Source organism: Echeneis naucrates, chromosome 13 (genome assembly GCF_900963305.1).
Source record: "Echeneis naucrates chromosome 13, fEcheNa1.1, whole genome shotgun sequence".
Classification (NCBI taxonomy): domain Eukaryota; kingdom Metazoa; phylum Chordata; class Actinopteri; order Carangiformes; family Echeneidae; genus Echeneis; species Echeneis naucrates.
In genome coordinates, this window is record NC_042523.1 from 1,447,627 (window position 1) to 1,474,312 (window position 26,686).

General features: G+C 40.3%; 2 protein-coding genes and 1 long non-coding RNA gene across 3 annotated transcripts in view; 2 read left to right on the forward strand and 1 right to left on the reverse strand.

The window, feature by feature from the left end:
- The first annotated feature begins 1,104 nt into the window (after positions 1–1,104).
- Positions 1,105–7,100, forward strand: rpl35a (ribosomal protein L35a). The gene is made up of 5 exons (XM_029518207.1): positions 1,105–1,203; positions 2,080–2,113; positions 2,194–2,346; positions 5,607–5,751; positions 7,012–7,100. Exons 2-5 carry the CDS (start codon positions 2,103–2,105, stop codon positions 7,033–7,035), a joined length of 333 nt encoding a protein of 110 aa, XP_029374067.1. The 5' UTR covers positions 1,105–1,203; positions 2,080–2,102; the 3' UTR covers positions 7,036–7,100.
- Positions 7,101–10,879: 3,779 nt separating this feature from the next.
- Positions 10,880–19,889, forward strand: LOC115052969 (uncharacterized). Its single transcript, XR_003841407.1, has 3 exons — positions 10,880–11,411; positions 15,216–15,320; positions 19,562–19,889. It is a non-coding gene; the product is annotated as an uncharacterized LOC115052969 (long non-coding RNA).
- Positions 19,890–24,930: 5,041 nt separating this feature from the next.
- Positions 24,931–26,686, reverse strand: part of lrch3 (leucine-rich repeats and calponin homology (CH) domain containing 3) — a 28,864-nt gene continuing 27,108 nt past the window's right edge. Inside the window, exon 21 of the mRNA XM_029517468.1 lies at positions 24,931–26,421. Coding sequence (XP_029373328.1) covers positions 26,278–26,421 — 144 coding nt within the window. The 3' untranslated portion in view covers positions 24,931–26,277. The remainder of the gene's footprint in view (positions 26,422–26,686) is intronic.

Here is a 26,686-nt window from a genome sequence, read left to right on the forward strand (position 1 = left end):
AGGCAGAAACCTTGGGCAGAAAGAGAGGAGACAGCGCGGGAAGACATTGCTGCTTGGGCCAAGGTAAACAGGTGTGATTTGTGATACACAGACATAGAAATGAGACAAAACCCACCTGTGAAGCACACTGTTAGTCCTAACTGTTATTCATTTACTAATTTTTATTGCTGCTCAAACTTTAAGTCAACCCACCTCAGGCTGTTTTCACGGCAACTCTCCCTCTGTGCCACGTCTTTCAATAGGAGTTGTCTTTTCCTATGAGCATGCACAGTGAAAGGCATCAGCCAATGAAACATCATGAAAGAGAAAAGACCAGCACTGTTGACAGGATGATCAAACCTGAGGGAACAGGCACACACATCTGAGTTGTGTTCTTACAGTGTTTATGATCAGATTATGTGTGAGTGTGTTATTGTGTGTGCATGTGTTACCTGTTGTCTTCTTTGCCTGGTTTGCTTGGGTTTTCATCTTCAGCTCCAGCCTCCTCCAACTCTTCACCATGGCAAACAGATGCTCTGCCCCCCCACCCATCCTAACCATTCATGCACACCCAGTTAGAGCATCACTACAGCATTAAACAACATGAGGCTGCAGCTTTATCAGTTCATCTATGGTGATGATGAAGAAGAGTGGCTCCTCAAATTAATTATTATTACCATAAATAATAAATAAAAAAAATAAATAATAATTAAAAAAAAGTACAATTAATTACTAAATTCCTGCCACTCATTTTCAATTCCCATCTGTTTCCAGCATCTCTGTGTGGGGTTGTTGGTGACCGTTCTCTTTCTGAGCTATGTGTAGCCCCCGCCCTTCCCACTCCTGCTCAGTGCTCATGTAGCTGACCAATCACATGCTGCTTGAACAAAAAAAAAGGAAAAAATTAAGCGAGTCCGAGCCAGGCAGGATCCGGTTCCCGTCGTTCATTTCAAAGAGCTTTTAGAGCCTTTTAGTACGCAACTGACACATCACTGGTTCTTTTGCCCCACAAAATTAAAAACAAGGAATAAAGGATGAGTATTAATCGTGGTTGATCACATTGATTCACGGCGACCACGAGATTAATCTGATTAAAAATGTTATTGTTTGACAGCCCTAGTATACATTTGTTGTAATCAGGCGGCTCCGCGGACACCTCTGTGTACGGTAATTACCCAGCATGCCTTGGGATCGTCCTTTCCCTCCATCTTCCCAGCAGTCACGGTAAGAGCCCTTTATCATGCTGGCCTAAACTTGTTATTTAATCTTTTAATATCCGAGAAATAACCACCGTTGGTGAACGGGTGCTGTGTTATTTGACCACTGGCCGTCTTCCGTCTATGTGTGATGACTGATGGCGGAGATGCGCTGTAGATAGTTAACAGATGGCTAACAGAACTAAGAAGTCCGGACTGAGGAGCACTTGTCTGGGCAGGCCTAAGTTAACACCCAGGTTGCAGTGGACGTAACCCTGTAGCGTCGGTTCAGAAAACAAGAACTCTTAAACCGCTTTTCCTCATGCTAGTGCGTCCGTATTCTCTTCTGGTTAGCTTTAACACTTAGCCTGATAGCATCACACTGGCCGGGGTGAATGAGTCTGACACTTCAGTGTGTGGATCCGGGTTCACGTGCCTGTTCAGCCAAAGCTGGAGTTTAACATAAACCGGGATCTGTGTGGGTTCACTTTTCCCCTGCGTGTCTGTGGTTTCAGGTCTCCTGGATGTGTAGTGAGAATTTCCCCAAAATCTGGAGTTTTTGTCGCATCAAGATTGTACATCAGCTCAAGAAAAATGTTTTCCGTTGAACATGTTTAAGTGACGTCGACTAATAATCAACACCTCAAACTGCAACACGTTAATGAGGTTGCCCTGCAGGACGTTATTGTGATGTCATACCATTTTTCTAACTGTTGAAGCGTAGCTAAAGGTTTCCGGTTTTTCCAGGTATGTGTGGACAGACAGATGCTGCTGGTGTGAAACATGAAAACAATTTAATATGCGGGTACATGAATACCTGGTCTGTTACTTGAACACGTGTAGGTTTCTGAAACCAGGATATGATGCAAACAGGTTTCAACAATAGTATATTTTATTCTTTCAGGTGAACTAATCTGGAGATTGACAATGCCTGGACGGTAAGATGACTGCTAATCATGAATGTGGTGTTCTCACTGTGAGGCCTGTGACTGATGGCTGCTTTGACTCTGTTGCTCAGACTGTGGAGTAAGGCCATCTTCACTGGCTACAAGCGTGGTCTGAGGAATCAGCGTGAACATACGGCTCTCCTGAAGCTGGAAGGCTGCTACACCAGAAATGAGGTTGACTTCTACCTGGGAAAACGCTGTGCATATGTGTACAAGGCCAAGAAGTAAGACTGAACTCTCATTCACCTGTATTACCAGTAACAAGATGATGAATTGTGTTCGCAGCTCGAATCAGAGCAGTGCTGTTAATACTAGTGTTGTTTTTACTGCCTGGTTCTGCTGTTTACGATGCTGTGGGTAGGACATGGACAAATTATATCAAAATCATTAAAGACCCATACAACCTGTTTGAGGTTGTATGGGTATATTTTTATCATCACCACCTCACATAGTTGTAATTGGTTCCATGTGAGTCTCTTTCATAAAAATTGTCATAGTTTTGACATTCAGAATTAGCACAACCTCATCTTGTACATTAGGGGTGTCACAGTGTTGATTGAAAACTGCTTATCAATTGAAACATACAAACAGCTATGCTTCTGAATGAGTCAATAGCATCTAATATAGAGAAATGACTCTGGGTGTCACTAACAAAGAGAGAATGAGAATCTATGGATAAATGCGCAGATGTAAAGCAGCAAAGCTCCTCTCAAAAAGTCAGACTGATTGAAATCTGAACTAACTTTGTTCATCAGTTAAGTCACTGAAGTCAGTGTTCAAAATTACAAATCGGGGCTCTTTTTTTGAAAGAGATCACTTTTATGTTGTTAATAAGGCCTGCTGTCAAAACAGACTCTTCGAGGGATGCACTAATACTTTTTTTTTTTTTTTTTTTTTGCAAACCAAGTACTTAAAATTGGGTTATTGCTGATATTCAGTACTGATATGAGTCCTAGAATCCCTTTGAAAATGTTTTCATGAGATGCTTTTCATTTCCTGACTCCAACAAATGTTCACTACTGCCATTTTTAAGAAAACTGCAAAGTTGAACTTGAACTCAGTGTAGTGTCAGCTCTGCAGGTGTTTTATGAAGTTGCTTGTTTTGTGAAAGCTGGTTTACGCCCCTCTTCTTCACTGACTAGTAGTCCATAATGGACAGCTTTACTTTTCTTGCTGCTGTTATTTATCTTGTTACCAAAGCTTTTATGGAGATACCAAATCCAGCTCTGACAGTATAATGGATGTAATGTTTAAAACCTCAGTGGGTTTATACCTTTCTTAAATTAAAACATATCTTTTGCTGTTATCACAATAGGTAAGATTTCATTTACACTTGAAACTTTCATATGTTAATATGTATCTTCTGAGGAGGAGTTAATGTCTTTGTGTCTAAAGTTCTTAACCTCTTTGTGCAGTTCCCCTAGTGGTTGGGACGCCGGTGTCCGAAACTAATAAACATATGAAAGGCGCGCTTCATACAGCGACAGTAGGCAGGGTTTAGTGAAAATTTCACTGCGGACGTTTTTAACACACTTTCAGCTACATGCATAAGAATTTTGACGTTTCTGGGTGCTCCGGTTTTATCATAGTTACTGAAAATGTGTTGGGCAGTTGGAGACGACGGCAAAACAAGTGACATCACGTCAACAAAAAAGGGAGTGTAAACATATGTGTACTATTATTTCCCAATAAAGTTTTCAACAAGCCTGCTCACCAAAAACAAAAAAAAGTTGCACGTAGTTTTCTATCCATGAAATACGAACATTCTTCGATCAAACCCCCGAGTAAAACACTGATTAAAACCACTAGCTTGGCCTCATTTTAAAGCCGAAGATGTGCCCAACAATAATCTGCGGTTCAATTTTATCTGTCGTGTCCCGTTAATCGGACATTTTGTCTTTTTTCCCCTCTGGGCTAACGCTAATTTAAAGGTCCGTCAGACTGCGCATCTACTACACGCAAGGCAGCGTCTCCTGTCAAAGTCTTGATGAAAACAATCTTTCCCTCCAATAGCAGAGGCCCTGAGGATTCCTCTGACGTATAACAATCCCTGATTTGGCCTCCAAATAAGGGCTGCACAATGGGACCAGAGCTGCATGGGACATACAGGCAGTGACGCACTCACGCTGTGACGCACCCAGACGGCCCGGATGTCCCTTTAACTCAGTGTTTACTCGGATTTTACCATCGTTTTTGTTACTGTCGTGGAGAAGTTTGACTTTTTTTTTTTTCTTTTTTTTTTTACACCAACATGGAGAATATGGCGATAGAGCTGCTGCAAATGTTGTACAGTAAGGACGAAAAGGACGGCGACGTCAACAACGGCCGCCTGCAGCCAACTGGTCCCTTTTACTCTCTGCTCCATGTCAACAAGTAAACAATGGACATTTCGATTAAAAGTGTGTTTTTACTGCCCCAAGTTTTAATGTAATTATGAAATTTATAATAAAAGGCAGTACAGTAAATTTCAAACTCATATTTCGAAGGTCTTTGTTAATTTTGGCCGTCCCTGATAGTTGTGGTTTTACGTCTGGAGTTATAAAGCTTCAAAATAACAACATAAAACAGGCAAAAGTAGGTCAAATTCGTGTTTGGATAGGTTTTGGACACCATATATTCAGCCCTATAAATGCAATTTTCAAATGAAATTTTACTTTTGAAACTGGCCTTCCTAAAAGCAGATTGGCCCCAAAAAGTTATCTGTTAAAAAAAATGTGTATGACTGAAAGCTTGCAGTTTTAGCCAAAATGGACCATTTTGGATAGGTTTGGCATACTGGAGATCGCCAAGGGGCACTGTTTGGTTAAAAACTCTATAGTTCCTCAGTAGTTGTACCTATCAACCTAAAATTTGGTACACATGTGGACAGGGAGTGTGTGAACCATATGTGTAAAATAATAAAACTGTTTCTTAGTGGAAATTTCGAGATATCACTGTTTTCACAAAATTCTAACCAGGGTTTTTTTGTTTTGTTTTTTTTTTAATATAGTTTTTTCAGTGTCCCTATTTTTTAGGGAATGACTCGATTCACTATTTCAATTCAATGGCTGTAAAGGTACAGATGTTATTTGCAGTGATACCAAAACAGGCGGAAATTGCCAAAAAGGGCCTCTGCGTAAAGGGGTTAAAGTGATTCGTTGTAACCCCCCACCCCAAGCTGAATTGACCTGGTAGCACATGTCCAAATCTGATCTGATAATGCCAGTCCTCATTCAGTGCCTAAGTGCTCTACTGAGAGGTTGATGTCAAGTGGATGTGGTTAAACAACACCACCTTTATAATTACAAGTACCCACACATAGCATCGGAGCTGATACCTGATGCTGGTACAGGTACATTCTTTCTCAGTTCAGTCTTTGATCTGTATGAGTCAGATTGAAGGCCCTGTGTTGTTGATTGTTACATATATAAAGTTACTGCTGCCTTCATACCATCAGCCTCAGCACAGACTGGACTATGATGACAACTGTGGGTTTTCTCTGTAGGAACACAGTGACACCAGGCGGTAAACCCAACAAGACCAGGGTGATCTGGGGAAAAGTGACCCGAGCTCATGGTAACAGTGGGATGGTCCGAGCGAAGTTCAGCAGCAACCTGCCAGCTAAAGCCATCGGACACCGAATCAGAGTGGTGAGTCCAAGGCCAAGACCAGGTCTGAGTCCACACTAATCGTTACACTGAAATTCAAGGTTGAAAGCTCAATTTTCTTAAAGTGAGGCAGAGCCTGAGTGTTGAGTGGCACTAAGGTATAATTCTCTTGCAAAGCTGATTCACTTTCAACCTGGTATACCCTACAGCACTGGTTAATATGGCCAGTCGGGTCACAGGAAAAACTAATTAATCATCACTACAGAATCCTGATGGGGACAAAAGAGTTTGCATTGAAGACAAGCAGATGATTATAGATTAGGAAAGTCTGAGACAGGAGTAAAGTTTGATGTTGACGGTCCATCAGTAAATGAGACTGGGCGAAACAGTCCAGTCTCAGCATTTCCAGGTGATGAAGCTTATTCATCATCCTCACAGAAGCAGGGAACACTGGACTAAAGGGCTTCTTTATTCCTACTGTTACTTTAAGGTGTGCAATCATCCTGTGTATCTGCCTTGTCTTGATCTGTTCCACTAATGTGAATGTCTCCTTTTAAGTCTTACATGGAGAACATGAGTTTCTGTTGCCAATGACCAACGTTCTGCAGTGCTTATATCCGCTTGCTGTTAACATCTCTACTTGACTTGATTTGGATGATTAAAGCCATAGTTAACTGGTTTCAAGAGAGGCAGCATTAGACTGGATCTTCTCCTTGCTGTCCAGTTTCCTGCACAGTCGCTTCCTGGTGATCGCATGGCGTATAAAGGTTCAGGTACACAGGAACTACAAATATTCACTGAGCTAAATTCCTTGGTCCATATTTGGATCATATAGGAGTGATGACTGTGTTTACACAGGTTATGATCCAATTAGGTGATCCACATGGATTACCGTGGTGATTGGCCCCGGTAACAGGTGAACCGCAGTTTTAGGACTGAGTTGGACCTAAAGTTACCTCCATGATGTCAGCACTTGGTTGTTGTCGAACAGATTGATAAAAAGTCTTAGTTTTAATGTCTCTTTCCTCCAGAGGTTCAGAAACCTCAAACCTCTTGGCAGCAGTGATGTTGCTCTTTGAGTCAGTTGCCAGCACAACTTATTGAGAGGGAAAGTGATCTCAGTTTCTGGAACAGTTTCCTTCATCTCATGGTTGAGATACTGTCTTCCTCCTGGACTTATCAGTCCCACATAGGTTTTTAGCACTAATTAAAATGTCTCCTGCTCAGCTCCTACTTTATATGTTTGGACAGTCTATATTTATTTTATTGTGACAGTTGCTGACGGGACTTCTTGTATTTCAGATGCTGTATCCCTCCCGAGTGTGAAGAGGAGCTATCATCTCATTTGATGTTTGTACAGAAACAATAAAATGACCAGGTTCAAACCTGCAGCAGTGTCTCTTCATCTACACATGACTTCATGACACATGAATCAATTTTCAATGCATGTGGGGGTGCTGCTGTATGTTTGTTGTGAAATTATTACGTTTAAACCATATACTGCATATGGTTTTGACATTTCTTCAGCTTATTAAACATGCACATACTGTAAAAATAAACAAATAAAAAATCTCTTCAATTTTAGGGGCGCTGGGTTTCAAATTAGGGGTGCTGCAGCACCCCCCAAAAATGGGCTAGAAATGCCTATGAATTTAACTCTTTGCAATTGAATATCTAGTGCATCATTACTAGCCAAGCAAATTTAAACGTAAGAAGAGGCATTGATAAAATCATCTTGTGTGAATAGATATCTGACAGATTATGTCAAGGTCTTAAAATGAAGATTTAACTGGTTATTAGTGTTACAACTCTGCTGCATTCGTGAGGTTCTAACAGCTGCCCTGCCCCCCATTAGGACCAACATTTAGTGGGCTGCATTTTCTGTTATGTAAAACAGGAGGTGCCCACTCACCAACCAGAGACAAAAGATGCATTCAGGTTGTGCTTGATTTTACTGGCCCGTTTGAGCCTTTTTCCATTTTCCTCATCTCCAAACAAAACAGGTTTGCAAAGAAATTGTGATGATTTGAGGACTAAACTATATGATAGGCTAAGGCAAGTTTTTGATGGGCACCCCAACTCCCAAAAAAAGGGCTAACCTCGCCACAGGTACTGCTGATATTTTCTGCATATCAGGATTTGACGACAGTTCGTTTATTAACATCACATGCTTTTGTTCCAAAAGATTAAATCTAAATTAATCTTTTATTATGGAGGGTCAGGGAAGATTTTATATTTGAGTATCATCTAATTACATTTCCCGTAGTGCACCTGCTCTTCTCTGTACTTAAGGATCATTCACAGTATCTGTAGGTCTGTGGTATTCCTGCGTTGTCACTGTGGAGTGTGTACTCACAAAACCGGAGATCTGAGCCCAGAGTCCACAAATTATTTTCACCTGTGGTCTGTTGTGTTCAGACTTTGAGTATAGACACTGGAACGGAGAAGACTATGAGCTGGATATATGTGACTTAGTGAAGGATAGGGGCACGGACCTTTTCTCTAGGACTAGAAGTGGGCAGAATAGCTTGCAGGACAAAGTGAGAGTGGCTGGAGAGAATAAATGGTAGATTAGCGGGAACATCAGTGAGAGGCCTTACTGAGTGCATAGAGGAAGAAAAAGATGTGTGGGAAAGGAAGGGCAGTGTGTCTCCATTGATCTGTACTTTTTTTTTTTTTTTTAAGAAGTCAACTGAGTAAGTTGGATGAAATCCAGTGACAGGTAGAGAACCACAGTTCAAAGGATATCAACAACATAGCCAGAGAGATGGAGGAGGAGGTTATAAGAAGGGTGTATCCCTTCTTATAACCTCCGATAATGAGGTGAACAGGCCAGTCAAATAGAGACATATGGAGCAGAAAGCTAGAGTTAAATGGCCTTGGGCAAATAGTAGCAAAGAATGAGAGACAGTCAACAGGGACTTTTCAATAATTCTGAGCAGGCTAGGAGGAAATGCAAGTGATAGATGAGAGAAGATGAGAGACATAATTTCTTATGGTGTAGAAAGATTTGGGGTGAGAAAAGAGACTTGCATGTAATATTCTTGGACTTAACAAATGCATTTGGTTCAGTGCCACATAGTCTTATTTGGGAGGGATTTGATCATTTCAGAGTGCCTGGAGTAGTTGTTAATTTAGTAAGAGCATATTTCCAGGATATCAGACTATGCTTAAGTACAGCAGGTTTTACAACAGGTTGGCAGAGGCTGGAAATAGGTATTATGCCAGGGTGTACGATTTCACCATTAGCATTCAAATGCCAATGGAGGTAATTATTAGAGCTTCTAAGTCGGTTGTAGGTGGTGAGAGGCAGCAGGATGGGATGCGCCTTACACCATTTAGGACCTACATGGAAGATATGACATTGATAACTACAACAGTGCCATGTATGAAAAGAGTACTTGAGAGACTTACTAAAAACTTAAAGTGGGCTGGTATGAAAATCAAGCCTAGTAACTCTAGAAGTATCTCAATAATTAGAGGAAGATTAACTGATAGAAAGTCTGTAACAGATGAAGAGGAAAGTCCAATAATTAAGGAAATACCAGTAAAGAGTCTAGGTAGGTGGTACAAGGCAGATTTTCATGACAGGTAGTGCAGTTTTGGAAGGATGTTGCTGAGTGACTGGATAGAATAGATAAATCCGGGCTTCCAGGAAGTTGAATCTATGGTGTTTGCAGTTTGGATTATTTCCCAGGTTGGTGTGGTCACTGTCTGTATATGAGATTTCGATATCTGCTGCAGAGAAAATGGAAAGATGAGTTAGGTTTTACATTAGGAAGTGGCTAGGTGTTTATCAATGTTTAAGTACTGTGGCACTGTATGGGAAAGGCATACTTCAGCTCCCAGTATCTACTCTAGTGGAGGACTTTAAATGTACAAAGGTTAGGACAGAACTCCTGCTATCTGGGAGTAAAGATGTGGTGATTAGTAAGGTGGTTCCAAACCCAACCAAGGGGGGAAAATGGAATCCAACCGAAAACTCTGGGTAAATGGAGACCCACTATGTTTGTTGTGTTCAGGTGCTGCAACTCTAAAGCACATCTTGTCAGGTTGTAAGGTTAGTCTGTCACAAGGACGGTATACGTCCTTAGGTATGCTGCTATAGGCCTAGGCTGCTGGGGGAAGGACTGAGCTTCTCTCTCTCTCTCTCTCTCTCTCTCTCGCTCTCTGTCTCTCCCTGTCACCCTCTCTCCCTCTTTCTCTCTAACTCCCTCCTTGCATGCGCTGATAAAAACCATCCTTCTTAAAAACAAACAGTTTCACCCAGTTCTAAGCATTTATACTGCATTTACTAACCATGTTCGGGGGATCTGTTGGGTCTCTTTAAATAAATTTATAAAGAGTTTGGTCTAGACCTGCTCTATATGTAAAGTGCCTTGATGTAACTTTGTTATGATTTGGCGCTATACAAATAAATCTGATTTGATTTTGATTTGATTTGATACGTGGCAACAAAACCACGTTTTAAAAGGTTTAGCTGCAGCCATCAAAGGTATACAGAAGCAGGCTAGTTCAGGGGGGGTCTAAGACAAAGAGAAATACAATTCCGTTTGTTCAAGAAGGAGGGAAAGTTAATAAGATAATAAGGAGGCAAGGCAGCTTAGAGGATGCTTGTGACTCGGAGATGCAGGTTAATTTAGGAGGAAAGCCCAGGAAATAGCATATACAAAATTACGGCCGGACACAATTTTGTGATGTAGTAGAATGAGAGTATATTTCATAGAGCTGACTGTGCCGTGGGAGGATTCAGTTGAAGAAGTGTATGAAAGGATATGTACGATTTTTTTCCAGTGGAAGTAGGATGAAGAGTTTGCAGCAAGATCTTTTGTCGCTTTTTGAAAGAGTTAGGAGGAAGGGGACAGAGGGTGAGGCAAATAGTGAAGGAAATGTCAGATGAGGCAATTAAGATCCAGTCAGTGGATTTGGATCAGAAGAAGTAATTGTAGTTGGGGGCCCAGCAGGTGGAGCTCTTAAAATAGACAGACTCTTGGGAGAAGCACAGGAAGAAATCCAGGAAGAGGAAGAGAGAGAGGAGAAAGAGAGAAAGATGCTCAGTCCTTCCCCCAGCAGCCTAGGCCTATAGCAGCATAGCTAAAGAGTAGATGAACTTTTTAACTATAAGCTCTGTCACACAGAAAAGTTTTACGCCTGGTCTTGAAAATTGCTGAGGACTCCGCCCCCCAGACCGATACTGGAAGTTGGCTCCATAGAAGAGGAGCCTGATAACTGAAAGATCTGCCTCCTGATTTACTCTTGGAGACTCTAGGAACCACAAGTAAACCTCCATCGAGGGATCAGAAATGCCTACTAGGGCAACAAAGAACTATGAGCTCTCTGACATATGATGGAGCTTGGCCATTAAGCGCTTTATGTCAGGCAGGGATTCAAAGTAGGACTCAGACGCAGAGATCTTGTAAATAACGGACTTTATCTGTTTATTGGTAACGCCGGTGACCACAAAACAGAGCGACAAAAACAATGGCTATGACATAACTCGTCATTTACTGACTCACGGAAGAAGGCTCTATATTCTGAAGTCACAAGAGGGGGGGAAAAAAAGTCACTCCAGGAGGAGGAAAAGGGCTATATTCAAAAGCAAAAGGGCTAACTCAAAATGCTCCGTGAGGAGGAAATCCTGACCTAATAAACGAAAGATAAACGAAAATAAACAACTCACGCCACGAAGCGGAGGATCTAAGGTAATCTATTTAACTTATTGCTCAAAATCAAAATCACTGATAAAGAGGAAAACTATTGGCTATGAACTTAAGCTGAAAAAGGATCTAAACTGAGGTGCATAAATTAGTGATAGGCAGATGATACCGAGGCTTTGGAGCTTGTGTCACTCTTCCTGAAGCGGAGTGATTCGACCAGCGTCACGTGACCGATGACTTTCAAAGCTTCGAACAGGGAGGAGGAGCTGTTGTTAGCATGAACAAACTGATGTCTACCTGATAAATAGGATCGGAACCACCTTAGTGCATTTCCTTTAATACCAATTTCATGTTCCAGTCTCTGTAGTAAAATGCTATGATGTATGGTGTTGAATGCAGCACTGAGAAGAGGACAAGTATGGAGGCTGATCCATTGTCTGAAGCCATTAGAATATAATTGGAGACTTTAACCAGCGCTGTTTCTGTGCTATGATGGGCTCTGAATCCTGATTGAAACTCTTCAAGCAAACCGTTCATATGTAGATGGTCATGTAATTGGTTTTCTACTGCTTTCTCAATGATTTTGGAAATGAATGAAGGGTTTGATATGGATCTATAGTTTGCCAAAACATCTGGATCAAGATTCGGCTTTTTAAATTGGGGTTTGATGACTGCAGTCTTAAGAGTCTGAGGTACATAACCCAAAGATAAGTGTAACACGTACCACTTAGATGGGTCTATATTTCAAATTTTAACCTCAAGTTCTAATTTCTCTTTTCTAATTTATCAGTTTCAGTAAACCAATAAAATAAATAAATATAAAAAAACTGTAAAATGTCAGTTTAAATAAATCACAAACATCGTTCACTTAGAGGAGGATTTCCTACACGACAGCCATTAGTTTCCAATTCCCAATGGAGAAGAATAAAGTCAAAGGTCAAAGAAAATGTCAAAAGGTAAGTGCAGGTCCAGTGTTCCAGGGATTGAGAAAAGGTAAGTCTGGGGAATTGGCAAACTTGAAAATGTTAGAGTGGTGGAGGGGGATGTCATACACGTCATACTCTGAAAGCCACACCCACCGGAGGGGAAAACAATCGGTGGCACGATTTAAAAAAGCACTATCCAATAGCAGTGTTTATTTTCACACATTTTTTAAATTTAGTCAGTCTTTTGACAAAGTGTCCCTTAAATTTAGTCAGGTATTACTCATATTGTACTAATTCAATTTAGTCAATTACTCACTAACAAATGATAGATCATTACAGTCAACAAAAATATTATTTTCATTGACGTTTGTCAAATTGTAACAATTCTTTAACTGTAGAGTAGAATAACAAGAATTAGCACCTATACACAACAGAGTAGTTGCCATTATTGTAGAAACATTGAGATTTTCCAGTTTATTAAAACATTTTGAACAGTGCACAAACATGAATGTCACTTTATAAAGTGATTAACTTACAAAGTCAGTTCTTGAGAGCACAATGCCAAAAACATTTATTAAGCCTTAAAAAAATACAAAGTACCGTTCTGGACACAGTAAAAATAATGGCATGCTCACTCTATTTTAAAACAAAAAACATTTCTGCAAATAAGTAAATGGGTTCTATAAGGCATACACTAAATCAGTTTTCTCAAGCATCAAGTTGAAATAAAACACAGTTAAAAACAAACAAAAAGGAACCCTTTTGCCATATAACAAAATGTATATCAGTATTGATATGATAAATGGAATAAACTCAGAAAATATGTTTTATGTTTTTATTCATTCATAAACGCCTGGACTTCATACTCATTCTGTAAAAGTGTCTCACTTGTTAATGTAGCATCCAGAAAGCAACCAACAGGTGAAAATGTGCTGCTGGATCGATAAAGCGTGTAAAATGTTCCTCCAGGTTGTTTTTCATTTTGTTTAACGACGCAACAAGGTCTCTGTACTGACCAGTACATGCACTGTGACTCAGATGAGCATGGCGATCCTGCAGAGCTGGGATCACCAGTGACAGTGATATTGTTTCACTCTTTGCGTGTCCTGCGAAAGGAAAAAATAAGTCTTTCAAGGCACTCAACCTCTGCCACTTACTGTGTGTTAAACATGTTAAAGGTGATGCTCCACCTTGTAGGGCAGTCTATGATTACACACAACCCACAGGCTTCCAGGAGTTTCTCTGTTGCCTTTGATGATCTCTGGATTCTTCTCATAATAGTACGAATTTTGTCCAGCAAGTAGATCAGATTGGACTGAAGTGTGTGGACCACACAGTGAGTTTGGTTAAGGTTTTCACACACATTATCATCCTCTTCTCCTCCGCCGCTTGTTTCTGTCTCTGAATCTAATTCACTGTCATCGTTACTTGAACCAGTCTGTTCCACTTCCAATGGTCTCCTGAATGCCGCCACCATATTGTTTCCATTGTCACTAATCATTATAAGAAGTTTCAGTTTTGGGATCTTCCACTCAAGAGCAACGGTTCATATGCACCTTGATCGAGTCACCTGTGTGGGGATGAGCAATATGTTGTAGTGACAGAGGTACATGCCTGGGCTTATTTTCTGCTGGACAGTAGAGACAAGCACTGATGGCAGGGAAAGAAGCTGTCATCCCCCTCTTTGTCCAAATGTCTAATCCAATTGTCACCTACCTGGCAAAACCCAGGACAGAAATCAGTTTGTGCTTCTCTTCGTCAAACAATCTGTAAGGTCTCTTTATCTTTTGCTTTATTTTAGCATGTTGAATCTTCTGTCAAAGACTTGTATCATATCATGGAAATCTTCATCTTCAACAGTCCTTGCAGAAAGGCCTGAGTGATTCATCCACTTCACAATGGCTTCTTCTCTTGTACGTTACTTTTTTGCTATTGGTGTATATTTAGTTACTGAGCAGAGGGATTCAAGTAATGTTGTTTGCTTCATTCATTGCTCTTTAGAACAGGATTTTTCTGACAAGAGGATCTGAGGGACAAAACAAATTATGAGCGTGTTGACAACATTGCATATGAACACATAATTAATGTGACCACTGCAATATGTGAACAAAATTTGATTTTAAAATGATGATGTAGTAGTGTGGATGTCGCCTAACTTTTTATACCCCAATTAGTTCAAATGATGATCTTACCGGGGGACTCATTGGGTAATTGTAAATATCGATGTACATCACCTCCGGCCATTCAGTGGGATAATTTCTCCATTAAAATGAAGGCAAACAGAAGGGACAATCAGAAAGACCCACAGATGAGTTTTCATTCTACATTTTTTTCTCTGGTACAGTTAGTGTGTTAAAATACTAATCTGACATGTTAAAATAATGTTTGAAGCTAACTACTGGACAGTGTTTTTTAAAACTGTCCCAACAATTGTTTTCCCCTCCAGTGGGCATGGCTTTTGGAGTGTGACATGTTGCACTCTGTCCTATCACAGGACGCCCTGAAGGGGATTTTCCTTCAGGCCGAAAAGAATATGATCTTCAAATCAGAAACTAGCACAAGCTAATGCTTCCATTCATTCATCTTCTACCGCTTATCTGTTTCCAGGTTGTGGGGTGCTGATGAGTGGTGAGAGTGAATGAGTGAATGAGAATCAGAACTCAGCAGAGCTTGATGACAAGCTGATCATTTGAATCAGGTGTGTTGGAGTAGGATAACATCTTAAACATGTAGGAGAGTGGCCCTCCATTACTGGAGTTGATGACCCCTAATTCAGAGTCACCAATTAACTTAAACATGATGGCTTTGGACAGTGGGAAGAAACCCACACAGGCAGAACATGGAAAGCCCCAGGCCAGGAACCAAACCCACAACCTTCTCATTGTGGGGTTCTATTCATCCATCTATCTATCTTCTTTTTCAGTTTTCAGGTTGTGGGGCTTCTGCAGCCAATCCCAGCTCACAGCAGGTGAGGGGCGGGGTGCACCCTAGACAGGTTGCCAGTCCATCCAAGGGCCAACACACAAAGGTAAACAGCAACGAACAACCACTCACGCTTGCATTCACACCTACGGTCAATTTAGAGTGACCAGTTAACCTAGACGTGCATGTCTTTAAACAGTGGGAGGACACTGGAGTACCCGGAGGAAACCCACGCAGACACAGGGAGAGCACACAAACTCTGCACAGAAAGGATTGTGGGGTTCTAATGCTTCCAATTTTCTGAATTCATATTTCAAGTGTACTAATTTAGTGGATATATTCAAGAGTCTTTATTGTCATTATGAACATAAACATAACAAAATTTTTAACACTCAGCATAAAGAAGGCACACATAAATAACACACAAAAATTTTAAAATAACATAACATAACATAGAACACTTAGAGCACTTATGTGAGATAGGCTGGAGATAAAGTGCAGCTTAGTGCAAGTCCAGACTATGGAAAGTTCTGAGTGTGTATTATTCTTGCTGCTGAGGACTGTTGATCTTTTGATGTCAGTGGGGGTGTGTGTGAGAGAGTGAGTGTGTGCGACTACATGTGTGTGGTTGCTGTAGGGGGATGGGATATGAATGTTTCACTGCAGGGGGGCGATTGCTTTCACAGTTCTGTGGAAGAAGCTGTCCTTGAGTCTTTTTGTTTTTATTTTAATGTTCCTGTATCGCTTTCCTGATGGAAGTGGTACAAACAATGCATTGCCCGAATGTGTGGGATCTCTGGCAATGCGTCTGGCCCTCTTCTGAACTCGGGCAGTGTAAACTGAGTCCAAATCTGGTAGACAGCTGCCAACAATCCCCTGTGCTGTTCTTACCACACGGGCTAGGTCTTTCCTACCCTGTGGTGTGCAGCTGCCATACCACACGGTCACACCGAGACACAGGATACTTTCAATGGCAGCTCTGTAGAAGTTCATGAGCAGCTGAGAAGAGAGTCCAGTCCATTTCAGCTTTCTGAGAAAGAAGAGCTGTTGTTGGGCCTTCTTCACCAAGTGTGAAGTGTTCACAGACCAGGAGAGGTCAGAGGAAATGTGGATGCCCAGGAACTGTCCAAACACCCCCCTGCCTCCCCATGGATGCTGGGGTGAATGTTCAGTCTTCCTGGATCTCCTCGGTCTTGCTGGTGTTCAGGATTAGATTATTCCTGGAGCACCACTGTGTCAGGGTCTGGACCTCTTCTCTGTAGTGGGTCTCATCATTGTTGGAAATGAGACCCACCATGGTGGTGTCGTCCGCAAACTTTACAACCCTGTTTGTGGGGTGGATGGCAGAGTAGTCATGAGCCAGTGTTGAGTATCACTGATGCAGGTGTGGACTCCCCTATCCTCACCACCTGGGGCCTGTTGGTGAGGAAGTCACTGATCCAGGAGCAGAAAGGTGCTGACAAACCCAGTTTGTGGAGCTTCAGGACCAGCATCTCTGGGAGAACTGTGTTGAAGGCTGAGCTGAAGTCCACAAATAGCATCTTAACATAGATGTGAGGATGTTGCAGGTGAGTCAGGGCCACGTGAACGAGACAGCAACCTCTGTGGAACAGTTCTCCCTGTTGGCAAACTGCAGGTCGTACAGGCCAGCAGGGATAGCGTCCATAATGTTCTTTAGGAGGATCCTCTCGAAGCACTTCATGATGACTGGTGTCTGAGCGACAGGGTGGTAGTCAATGAGGCAGGTGATGGTTATTTTTTTGGGCACAGGCACAATGATAGAGGACTTGAGGCACACAGGGACCGTGGACGACTGCAAGGACAGGTTGAAGATGTCCAGGAAGACTTCTGCCAGTTGGTCAGCACATGATTTCAGGTTCTGCCCTCACACCTTATCTGGACGTGCAGCCTTGTTGGTGTTGATCCTCCTCAAAGCTGATGTCACTTGGTGCAGTTGCAGGACAAGAGGCTGATGCTGCACCTCTGGCTGAGCAAGATGTACAGTCCTTCCACTGCTTGGTGCATCGAAGCGTGCAAAGGAGCTGTTTAAGGTGTCAGGCAGAGTCGGGTCATGGCTGACCTGCTGGTTGATGTGCTTGTCGTCTGTAATGGTCCTGATGCCTTTTCACATATTGCGTTAGTTGTTGTTATTAAAGTGCTCCTCAATGTGCTGCTCGTACCTGTGTTTTGCCAGCTGGATGCCCTTTTTCAATTCTTTCTGGGCCCTGCTATAAGCCATCCTGTCTCCAGATCTATAGGCTGCGTCTCTGGCTTTTAGCATGGGCCTCACTGTGCCATCCACCCAAGGCTTCTGGTTAGGAAAAACTGTGATTGTCTTTGTGGGTAGGACAGCATTAAAGCAGAAGTGAACATTGGTCAGCACAGATGACGTGTACTCCTCAAGATCAGCGCCCTCTTTGAACACTCCCTAGTCTGTGTGCTCAAAACAGTCCTGTAAGGCTGAGGAAGCCTCCTCAGTCCAAACCTGAATGGTTCTGATGGTGGGTTTGGTCCTGCAGATCAAAGGTCTGTAGGCAGGAATCAGTACTACAGAGATGTGATCTGACATACCGAAGTGAGGAGCTGCTGCAGCCTTGTATGCTCCTGGGATATTGCAGTAGACCTGGTCTAGTATATTGTAGTCTCTGTTTGGAAAGGTTATGAATTTGTGGAATTTGGGGAGAACAGCTTTTAATTCCATATGGTGAAACCCCCAACCACAAGAATCTTGAATACAGCAGGTGGAGAATATTCATTCCACTCTTGATTCTGTAATAGAGTTTCTTCTGCTGGATAGTAAACTTTCTTTCTGGTGTTAATAATGTTAATTAACACAACATTATAATCTCAGACCACTATCCAGTTTCTGTCTCATTGGCTCTACTCGAAATTTTAGAAATTTTAGATCCTGCAGGCCTGATCCCCGATTGCTAACAAGAAATAACTTCAAAGAATACTAGGAGGCCATGATAAGATTATTTTTTGAGGCAAGTGATAAAGATGGCACGTCTTCTGTAGGAGACTTTTAAAGTATACTTCAGAGGATGCATCATTTCCAGTCAGTGTTCGTGAAAGAAACACAACATTCAAAAACATGCAGATTTAGAGGAATAGATATGAGAATGATGGTTCATGGTTATGACATGGAATACACCTAAAGAATTTCACATACTTGGGGTTTGAGATTACAAAGACATATAATAGGTTATTTGAGGCACTTTTTGGCCATATTTAATACATTTAGAAATAAGAGATTTCTGGAAAACTCGATCACCTTGGTAGCTAGAATAAATACAGTTAATATCTCTGAAAATCTACCTGTATTTCTCTACTTTAAAGAACTAGACTCTGTAATTCTTCTATTTATTTGGAATTATAAAACCCATAGGATCAGCAAGGGACATTTCAAATCAGATTTCAAATCTAATCAGATTTATTTATATAGCGCCAAATCATAACAGTTACATCAAGGCACTTTACATACAGAGCAGGTCTAGAACAAACGCTTTATTAAATTATTTAAAGAGATACAACAGATCCCCAGACAAGCAAGCACTTGGCGACAGGGGGAAGGAAAAACATCTGTTAAGAGACAGAAACCTCAGGCAGAACCAGGCTCAGGGGGCATGGCCATCTGCCTTGACTGGTTGACACTTTTGTGCAAACATACATAAAAGTGGTGGGGCGGGCTGGCCCTCACAGCTTTCATGTGGTATTATTGGGCAGCAAATATTTGTTGCATCTCCTGCTGGCTGGATAAGACAATTGTACTCAACAATTGGCTGGACATGGGACAACAGAATTGTTTTCCCTACTTGATGCCATTGTAATGTGTCCCATCTACCTTAAGAAGTCATAGCTATAACCCAATTTTTCACAGTACCATTCACATCTGGAAAGAAAGTTATCCTTACTATACACTGGCACTGGCAGCAAATCCATCATTCACCTCTTCGATCATAGACGAGACTTTGATCAATGGAAAGAATTCAGATCAGTGTAGGAAATATGTACACCAGAGATACATTTGCATCATTTCAGCAATTACAGAAGAAACATGGACTTCCAAAACACTTTCCTCCAGATAAGACACTATGCAAGGACACGCCTGGACCATTTCGTAGGACATCTGGGAGGAAAGTCTGAAATATGTCAACACGTATTCTCTGAATGCTAGACATTGCGTAATCCAGTTTAAAATCCTGTGTAGGTTGCATTATTTAAAGCTTAAGTTTCATAAAACAGAAGTTTCACTCACCTGTGAAAAATTCAACCAAGCAGATGCAGATTTACTTCATAGCTAGGTTAGACGAAATCTGGACAGAGACATTTTCGTTCTTTTCACAGGTTTTTAAGACCAACGCAAGACCAGACCTACTCTTGGTTATAATCGGAGCATCTGAGAATTGTAAGAGCCTGCAGAGAACACAGTGCCACCTTCTGTCCTATGGGCTCCTCTGGGGAAAAAACTTCTTGTCCTACACTGAAAAAAGGAGGAGACACCTACTTTTAAAGCATGGGTAATTGCACTGACTGATACCTTACACTTGGAGAGGATTCAATAAACCCTTAGTAACAAATTGCAGGAATTCAAAAAGACTTTGAAGCCAGTAATCTCATATTTGAATATAGGACATATAGGACCAGCAATACCTGCCAACCCTTAGTAGCATTTTGGTGAGTGGGATGGGACGGGGAGGGAGTTAGAGGTTTTATTTTAGTCCATCTCCTCAATTTTTGTGGCTTTTTTTTGTTTGTTTCTTTTTATTATTTAAAGGGTTTCATATTGCATTTCTACTAGGTTTACATCACAGAAATTTGCACAGTTGATGCAGTTTGCTTCACAATAAAAACATTTGAAAATTAATCAATCTTTTCTTTGATTTTAATAAAGAATTGTATTGACAAACAATACTATAGTAATACTATTCTACAGTACTTATACATATTTGTGTGTGTGCAAATTTTTTACTGCTTCAATGGGGGACATAACAGAAAACAATTGAGAACTACTGATTTATGCAAATAAAATCTGTTTATTTGCCTTTTAAACTGTAAAGATGTCTGTTTTATCTACAACATATCTTATTCAGGAAAATATTTTTAAAAATAAAAGTACACATCTGTATTTCAATAACCACAGCACCATTTAATGTTAAATTGAACCATTACTGTATTTATCCACTTTCACTGTGTTAAAAATATAAATATAATATAGAAATAATAAATATAAATAATATAATATTGTCATCTGTAATTGTGTTTTACGTATGATTTCAAGTAATATGAAAGTAATATGAAATATTTTAGTTATTTTTTTATTTTCATGAACTGAATGAGCTAAAAAACTGAAACTTTTGACAATGACGGTGAATTGTTTTCACTCAGGGCCTAAAAGCGTAATTGGCCACATGATGTTGCTGTGGCCAAGGCTCAAAAAAATAATTTTCAAAAGCATACCTATTACTTTTTTGGCACCTTTAATCCTGTGATGTTTTTAAAATCAAAATATGACACTTAAATACAAGTCACATGCCAATTCCTAACACTAAATCTTCACTAAAAACTGCCTATACCAAATTCCTTTATCTTTAGGCCATTGCTCCATTTTTGTCCTTTCATATTTGCTATTTGCTAAACACATGTTAAGTGTAAAAACAGAGAGTCGCACTTCTCTTCTGGTCACATAACATGAGTAGTCCCAAGTATATTGTAGGAAGGTTCAGCACAGAATCCTGGAGCAAGTTAGCCTGAAAGATTCATAAGTGACACGTGCACTTTCACTTCGTATTCACAAATTAGCATCAGTACTGTAACTGATAGAGACAGAATTCCATAATGTAAATGTGTTACATACTAATCAAAACAATATAAATACAAATATGAGTTCATGTAGTGGTTAAAAAGGTGAAGTATAAATTCATGACAATTATTTAGATAATTAAAATGAGCTTTTTTTGTGTAACAAAATGTCACGCTGAAAGAGTTTAATGTGAGGACATTTTATTTTGAAAGCGTACGATCACATCATCCTTGTTGCTTGAGGAATTGTTGGAAGAAGCCAGACCGCGCTCACAGAACAGGCACATGATCAGAGTCTACAAAAGACAGTCTACACTATGTTCTAGAGGCGTACGTGGTAAATGTACTTTTGTTTTGCCTGTATTTAATTCTTTGGTTGTTTCTATATAACCTGAGCATACAGTATTCTGTTTGTTTAATGTTTACACTGCATTAGCCTCACACAGACTTTTATGTTCCATAGTTTTCACGGTGTCTAAAGATGTGTCGTCAGCGGAGTAGGAGGAGGAGAAATAAAGGCTGAATCTGGACATCAGTACGACTCGTGGCCTTTTTTTCAAGAATAAGTGTAGCTACAGGTATGTTATTAGAGTAATGGATACTCAAATGAGTAGCGCTTGAGTATGATCATCGATACACCCATCAAACTGACTTGAAATTGAGTTCTCAGGCCCAGCTCAGTGTGCTCAACATAAAAGCCTGGACCCTAAAGTACATCTTTTGTCCAAATTTAATTGATCAAAAAAAAAAAGAAAAAAAGAAGAGCAATATAAATGAAGGCTTTTGAATTTGCACTTAGGCAACATTCCAGCTCCAAACTATCTACTCAGGAAAATGTGAATGGCTGCAGCAGACCCTAATCCTAACCCTATGCTTGCATGGCTAGTGAAGGGAAATACTGATGAATATAATAGATGTAATTGAGCATGCACGGACAATTGTGTTTACTGCAGGTCCACATAGCTGATTTAACTAGCCAGCAAACAGAGATGGGAGGAGAGGCCAGAACCACCTCTTCGGGAAGACTTATCCACCACAATCAACTTAACCATTATTCCGATTTGAAGGACCACTGCACCACCTGTGGAATCAAAACCAGTGAAGAGTCAAATTAAAATATTTATTTGATGGACTTGAAGTCAACTCTTCATACAACTGTGTCCAAATTTTTTATACAGTTTGTCAGCAAATATAAGAGTGAAAAAACTTAAACCTGTAAAACAGTCTGCTTATCTCCTCTAAAAATGGTGGAATGTCCTTTAAAAACCACACCACCTCGCTGTCACGTTGCAGGAAAACGTTACCACCACAGGTGAAACATCAAGAAAAAAGAAATCTGTACAACCTAGAGTCCATCTCTAAAGCCTTTGATCAGGTTCACCTGTGGGTCCAGCACCTCAGCTCAGCGGACTGTGGGCTTGGGTTTGGACTCACAGTAAGTTCACACTCCTGATTCTCACTGCTCACTGTGATTCAGGAATCAAGTGCGTCTGAACACAAGTATCTGCAGCAACTGATTGGTAGGGCATTGTTTGGGGCAGTACCAAGCTTCAGGGTCTCACTTAAGGGCAGAGTCTTCTTCCTGAGGTCCTGCAGCTGCCCCTTAGCGTTAGTATCGTATCCAGTACGGATTGGGTAATTAAAGGCCTCAAGTGTCAGGTCGGCACTGAAGGTCCAATACTGCATTCAGGCGCAGCAGGATCAAACTGTCCGATTCTTGCAGCAGATTTTGTGTGTCGATGTCTCCAGAGGAAAGAGTGCCAGTGTCTGTTGCTGACAATCAGCTCAGCACTAAACTGACAGGCAACAGCCACATGTCCCATATCTAACTGCCAGAGCTCTCAGAGCAAAAAGGCAGTTAAAAACACCACCACCACCACCACCACACACAAAACATACAAACAAACAAAAAAAAACAACCTGTCATCCATCCTATCATTGAAGTTCAGACATTACGGACAGATATAACAACAACAATAATAATTCCTGTTAACATTGCTATTAATATATTTTTTTTAAAATCCTGAACCAGAGGCTACGTCCAACTGAACCCATAATAACAACAACTGGGCAAATGAATAGGAGTAAAAAGGCTAAAACTAGAGAATGTGTGCAAACATGATCCACTTTAACAGCAGAATAAAGTAGAGTCTGACTCATGATGGCCAGCTGAAGGTGTGAATTGATTACGTTTTATCAGTTATCACATGATGAACTCCACTCCTGCAACAGGAGCGGGCAATGACTCCCAGCTTTAGTGGTGGATTAGTCCATTAACATTAGCATTGTCAGCAGAGCAACTCCATGGCTCTTTACTGGCTTAACTTCACTGATCTGGCACAAGTTCATAGGTGCACTCCAGGTTGCTGTGACATCACTAGTGGTTGTGGTCACAGTTGAAACTGAACCAGAAGAGAGAGAATCCATTGTTGACTCATTCTGACTTTTAAAAAGCTACCCTTCATCCTTTGACCAACTGCATCTGTCCAAGAAAGAATTGCTGTACATATTTACAGGGTATATTTGTACACATGACTGACAGAGGAGTCAGCTGCTGAACAAACCAGGTTCACAGAGCCTACTCAAGGTTTTAGTGTAAGCTCAGGAGAATCATCTGTGAAACACGAAAAATGCCCTACCTTGCAACAACCATGAGGAGCGTAAAGTGAGAAGATGTCTCACCACCTGATTGACCTTGCCCAATCACATCAAGACCATCCAAAGAAAGTAACAAGTAGCATCACTTTCGTTGAATGATTAAGATATTTTCCAGAAATACTGTGGTATCTCCTGGCTGTCATTATTTTTAAAATCACTTACACCTCCCACTTTTATTCTGAAAGTCAGATTTTCTCTTCGAGAATAGAACGTTTTACTATTCAGAGGATGGTTCAGTTGTTTTTACACTTTTTGATGGGATCTAATACTTGTCTTTGCACTTACCAGGCAAGAAACAAGGATAAGAAGCAGCACAAGTAATCATTCATTCTAAAAATTTTACATTGCAAGTCTTTTATTACATACTACTATATTTGTTCTTAATCTTTGTTTTCTTTTTATTTGTGCATCATTTATGCTCAATCAGAAGTAACTTAGAAATATCTTTTGAAAAGAGCAATATAAATAAAACAAAGTAAAGTGTAAATAGACAGGGTTGTCCTCATACTTTTGGAGATTCAGATCATTAAGGTGAGAGATATCAATGGTTAGTCCACCTTATGAGCATGTGTGTGTGTGTGTGTGTGTTAAAAGACCAGTTAAATGCAATGAAGGTCCTGATAACAAGTCAAAGGTCAATCAGGAGTTGATATAGTCTCAAAAAGCTGATAACATCTATCTAACCGGAAACTACAAAACCTCCATCAGAGCAGAGGAAAGAAAGGAATAAAAAAGATGTGAGCCATGATTTGAAGACGTCCATCTTTTGTGGGTTTAAAGATGCTGACAGGTCTCTGAGCTGTCAGTGTCAAGTCAACCTCAAACCAAAACCACAAAAAACAGATTTTGCTTCTTTGAACGTGAACAGTTAAGCTCAAGCATGGATCTCATGGAGACTAAAAACAGAGCTGAAGATTCAACTGGTAAAAGCTAACATGAGAGCTAGTGTTCAGACTGAGCTACATTAGCGTCAAACCTCTCTGAGGCAATTCAATTAGGGCTAAATGGATAATAGCTAAGTTTAGTATGAGCAAAAACAAGCATTTATAACCATTTACTCTACATATGTTCAGAATCTTTGTCTACAAGTTGGGGCATTTGGACAATCAACTCCAAATTAACTAGTGTTCTCATGAAGCTATATTAATTTCACAGCTAGAAACTGTTAATGTAAGGTCATATTTGAAATGATAGCTTAGCCTGCTAAGCCAGCTAAATGTGAGAGAATAACTGAAATTACAAGTAAATTAAGTAGCTTCAAGTAAAATTTAGCAATGAGCATCTTCAAACCAACTAATACTTCCTGTTTGTACTTCTATGCTGGCATTTTTTTTTTTTAGCAGTTTTCTTTAATAAGTGTGAACTAACTTTAGCTGTCAAGTACATTGGCTTCACATCAAGTAAATTAATGTTAGCTGTTTTAGCTTATCCTTATAATGTGAGCTAATGTTGACTTACTGCTGCTTCATTTTAACTATTGCTAGAATTTACCAGTGTTGGCATGGCCTCTACTCCATTTGCATCGGTGTTAACATTTTATTGTTAATGCTAATGCACTCTGCTAAAGTTAGTTATACATAACCCCTTTAGTTGCAAGCTTTTATCACCAACAGTAGATTGCCTAAATATGAATTAGCCGTGTGCATCAGTTCCAATCCAACTAAGATTTGGCTGTTGTTAGCAGCAGGTTCCATTAAAGTCATTGTTAAAACTTGGTTAGGAACTAGCTGTATTAGTTTAATGTGCACGCTCTCTTCGCTCATTTATATAACAGTTTATTTGTAAAACTTTTGGTCATTTGGTTTTGAATGTCCATTTATTTATTAAACTTTGAATTTTAATTTATAGTTTGTGCTCTTTGTTGTGTCAAAGTGGAAGGAGCCACAATAATTTAATAAAATCAGTGGTCAATAATGTCAATGGCAAACTGTTTAAAAGTAGGAGTGCATCAGCCTCCACATTGGTCTGTAACAGTGTTCAAACTGACTGGTAGCTTAGCCAATCTCAATGCAAGAAAAAACAAGTAGATAAAATGGGATAGTGGAGTAGTTCCAAACCAACTACACCCTAAAATGTCAGTCAAAATTAATCATTTATGTTGTCTCTTTTCATGTGTAAAAAATTTTATCTGGTAAAGAGTTCAAATATTTTCAATACCTCACCATGAATTGAGGTGTAAAATAAAAGTTCAATACAGAAAAGTAAGAACATTTCATAAATATGCGCTCAGATGCAGATTATTTCTGCTGCTGAAGTTGGCTACGATTCAAAAACAGCTGCCATGTCTCAAAGAACATTTAATTGGTCAGACTTTTCTCCCTACATCTGCTGTCCCTGTATGTCAATGACCGGAAAACTGAGAATTTAGATGTATAGGTCTGATCATTTTAAAATATAACTTGAGCTTGTGTCACTATGTTCAGCCCTGTTCATGTCTCCATCAGATGCTGACTTGCTGTTTTGTAGGTTTTGACAAAAACTCATTTGGTGGCCGGTGTCCTGAGGTGACTAAATGTGTGCAGTGGTGATGTTGATGATGGTGATGGTGCTGGTGCTGTTAGTGCCGTCTACATGGTGACGAAGGGTCCAGGTTTGGTTGATGATTATGATGATGATGAGGATGATGTGGTGGTCGTTGTGCTGACAGGGTGTCGGGGTGGGGCCAAGTTGAGCAGAGCACTGACGGTCCCAGCCACTTGGGGTAGCCCTCGCTCTTCCAGGATGTGAAGGGGAAGACACAACTGACTCTACAGAGACAGACATCAGAAGATGCAGAGGGAGGGAGGGGTGGGGTGGTGATGGGACAAAATAAAAATTAAATGATAAATTAAATCAATGTAAAAAACAAAAAAGAAAAATGTTGACAGGGTAACAGAAAACATAGGCAGGGAGAATGACATCAACTTAAAATAAAAAAATAAAAATAAAATAAAAAAAAAAGGAAAAAGGAAAATATGAAATTCAGTCTAAACATCTCAACAAATTGATAAGACCAAGGCTTAAAATGTGCTG

Bases quoted from the DNA above. Each gene is read 5' to 3' on its own strand.
- rpl35a (XM_029518207.1), top strand. The intron at 2,347-5,606 runs GTAAGACTGAAC...TTTTCTCTGTAG, and splicing joins TATGTGTACAAGGCCAAGAA to GAACACAGTGACACCAGGCG. The intron at 5,752-7,011 runs GTGAGTCCAAGG...CTTGTATTTCAG, and splicing joins TCGGACACCGAATCAGAGTG to ATGCTGTATCCCTCCCGAGT.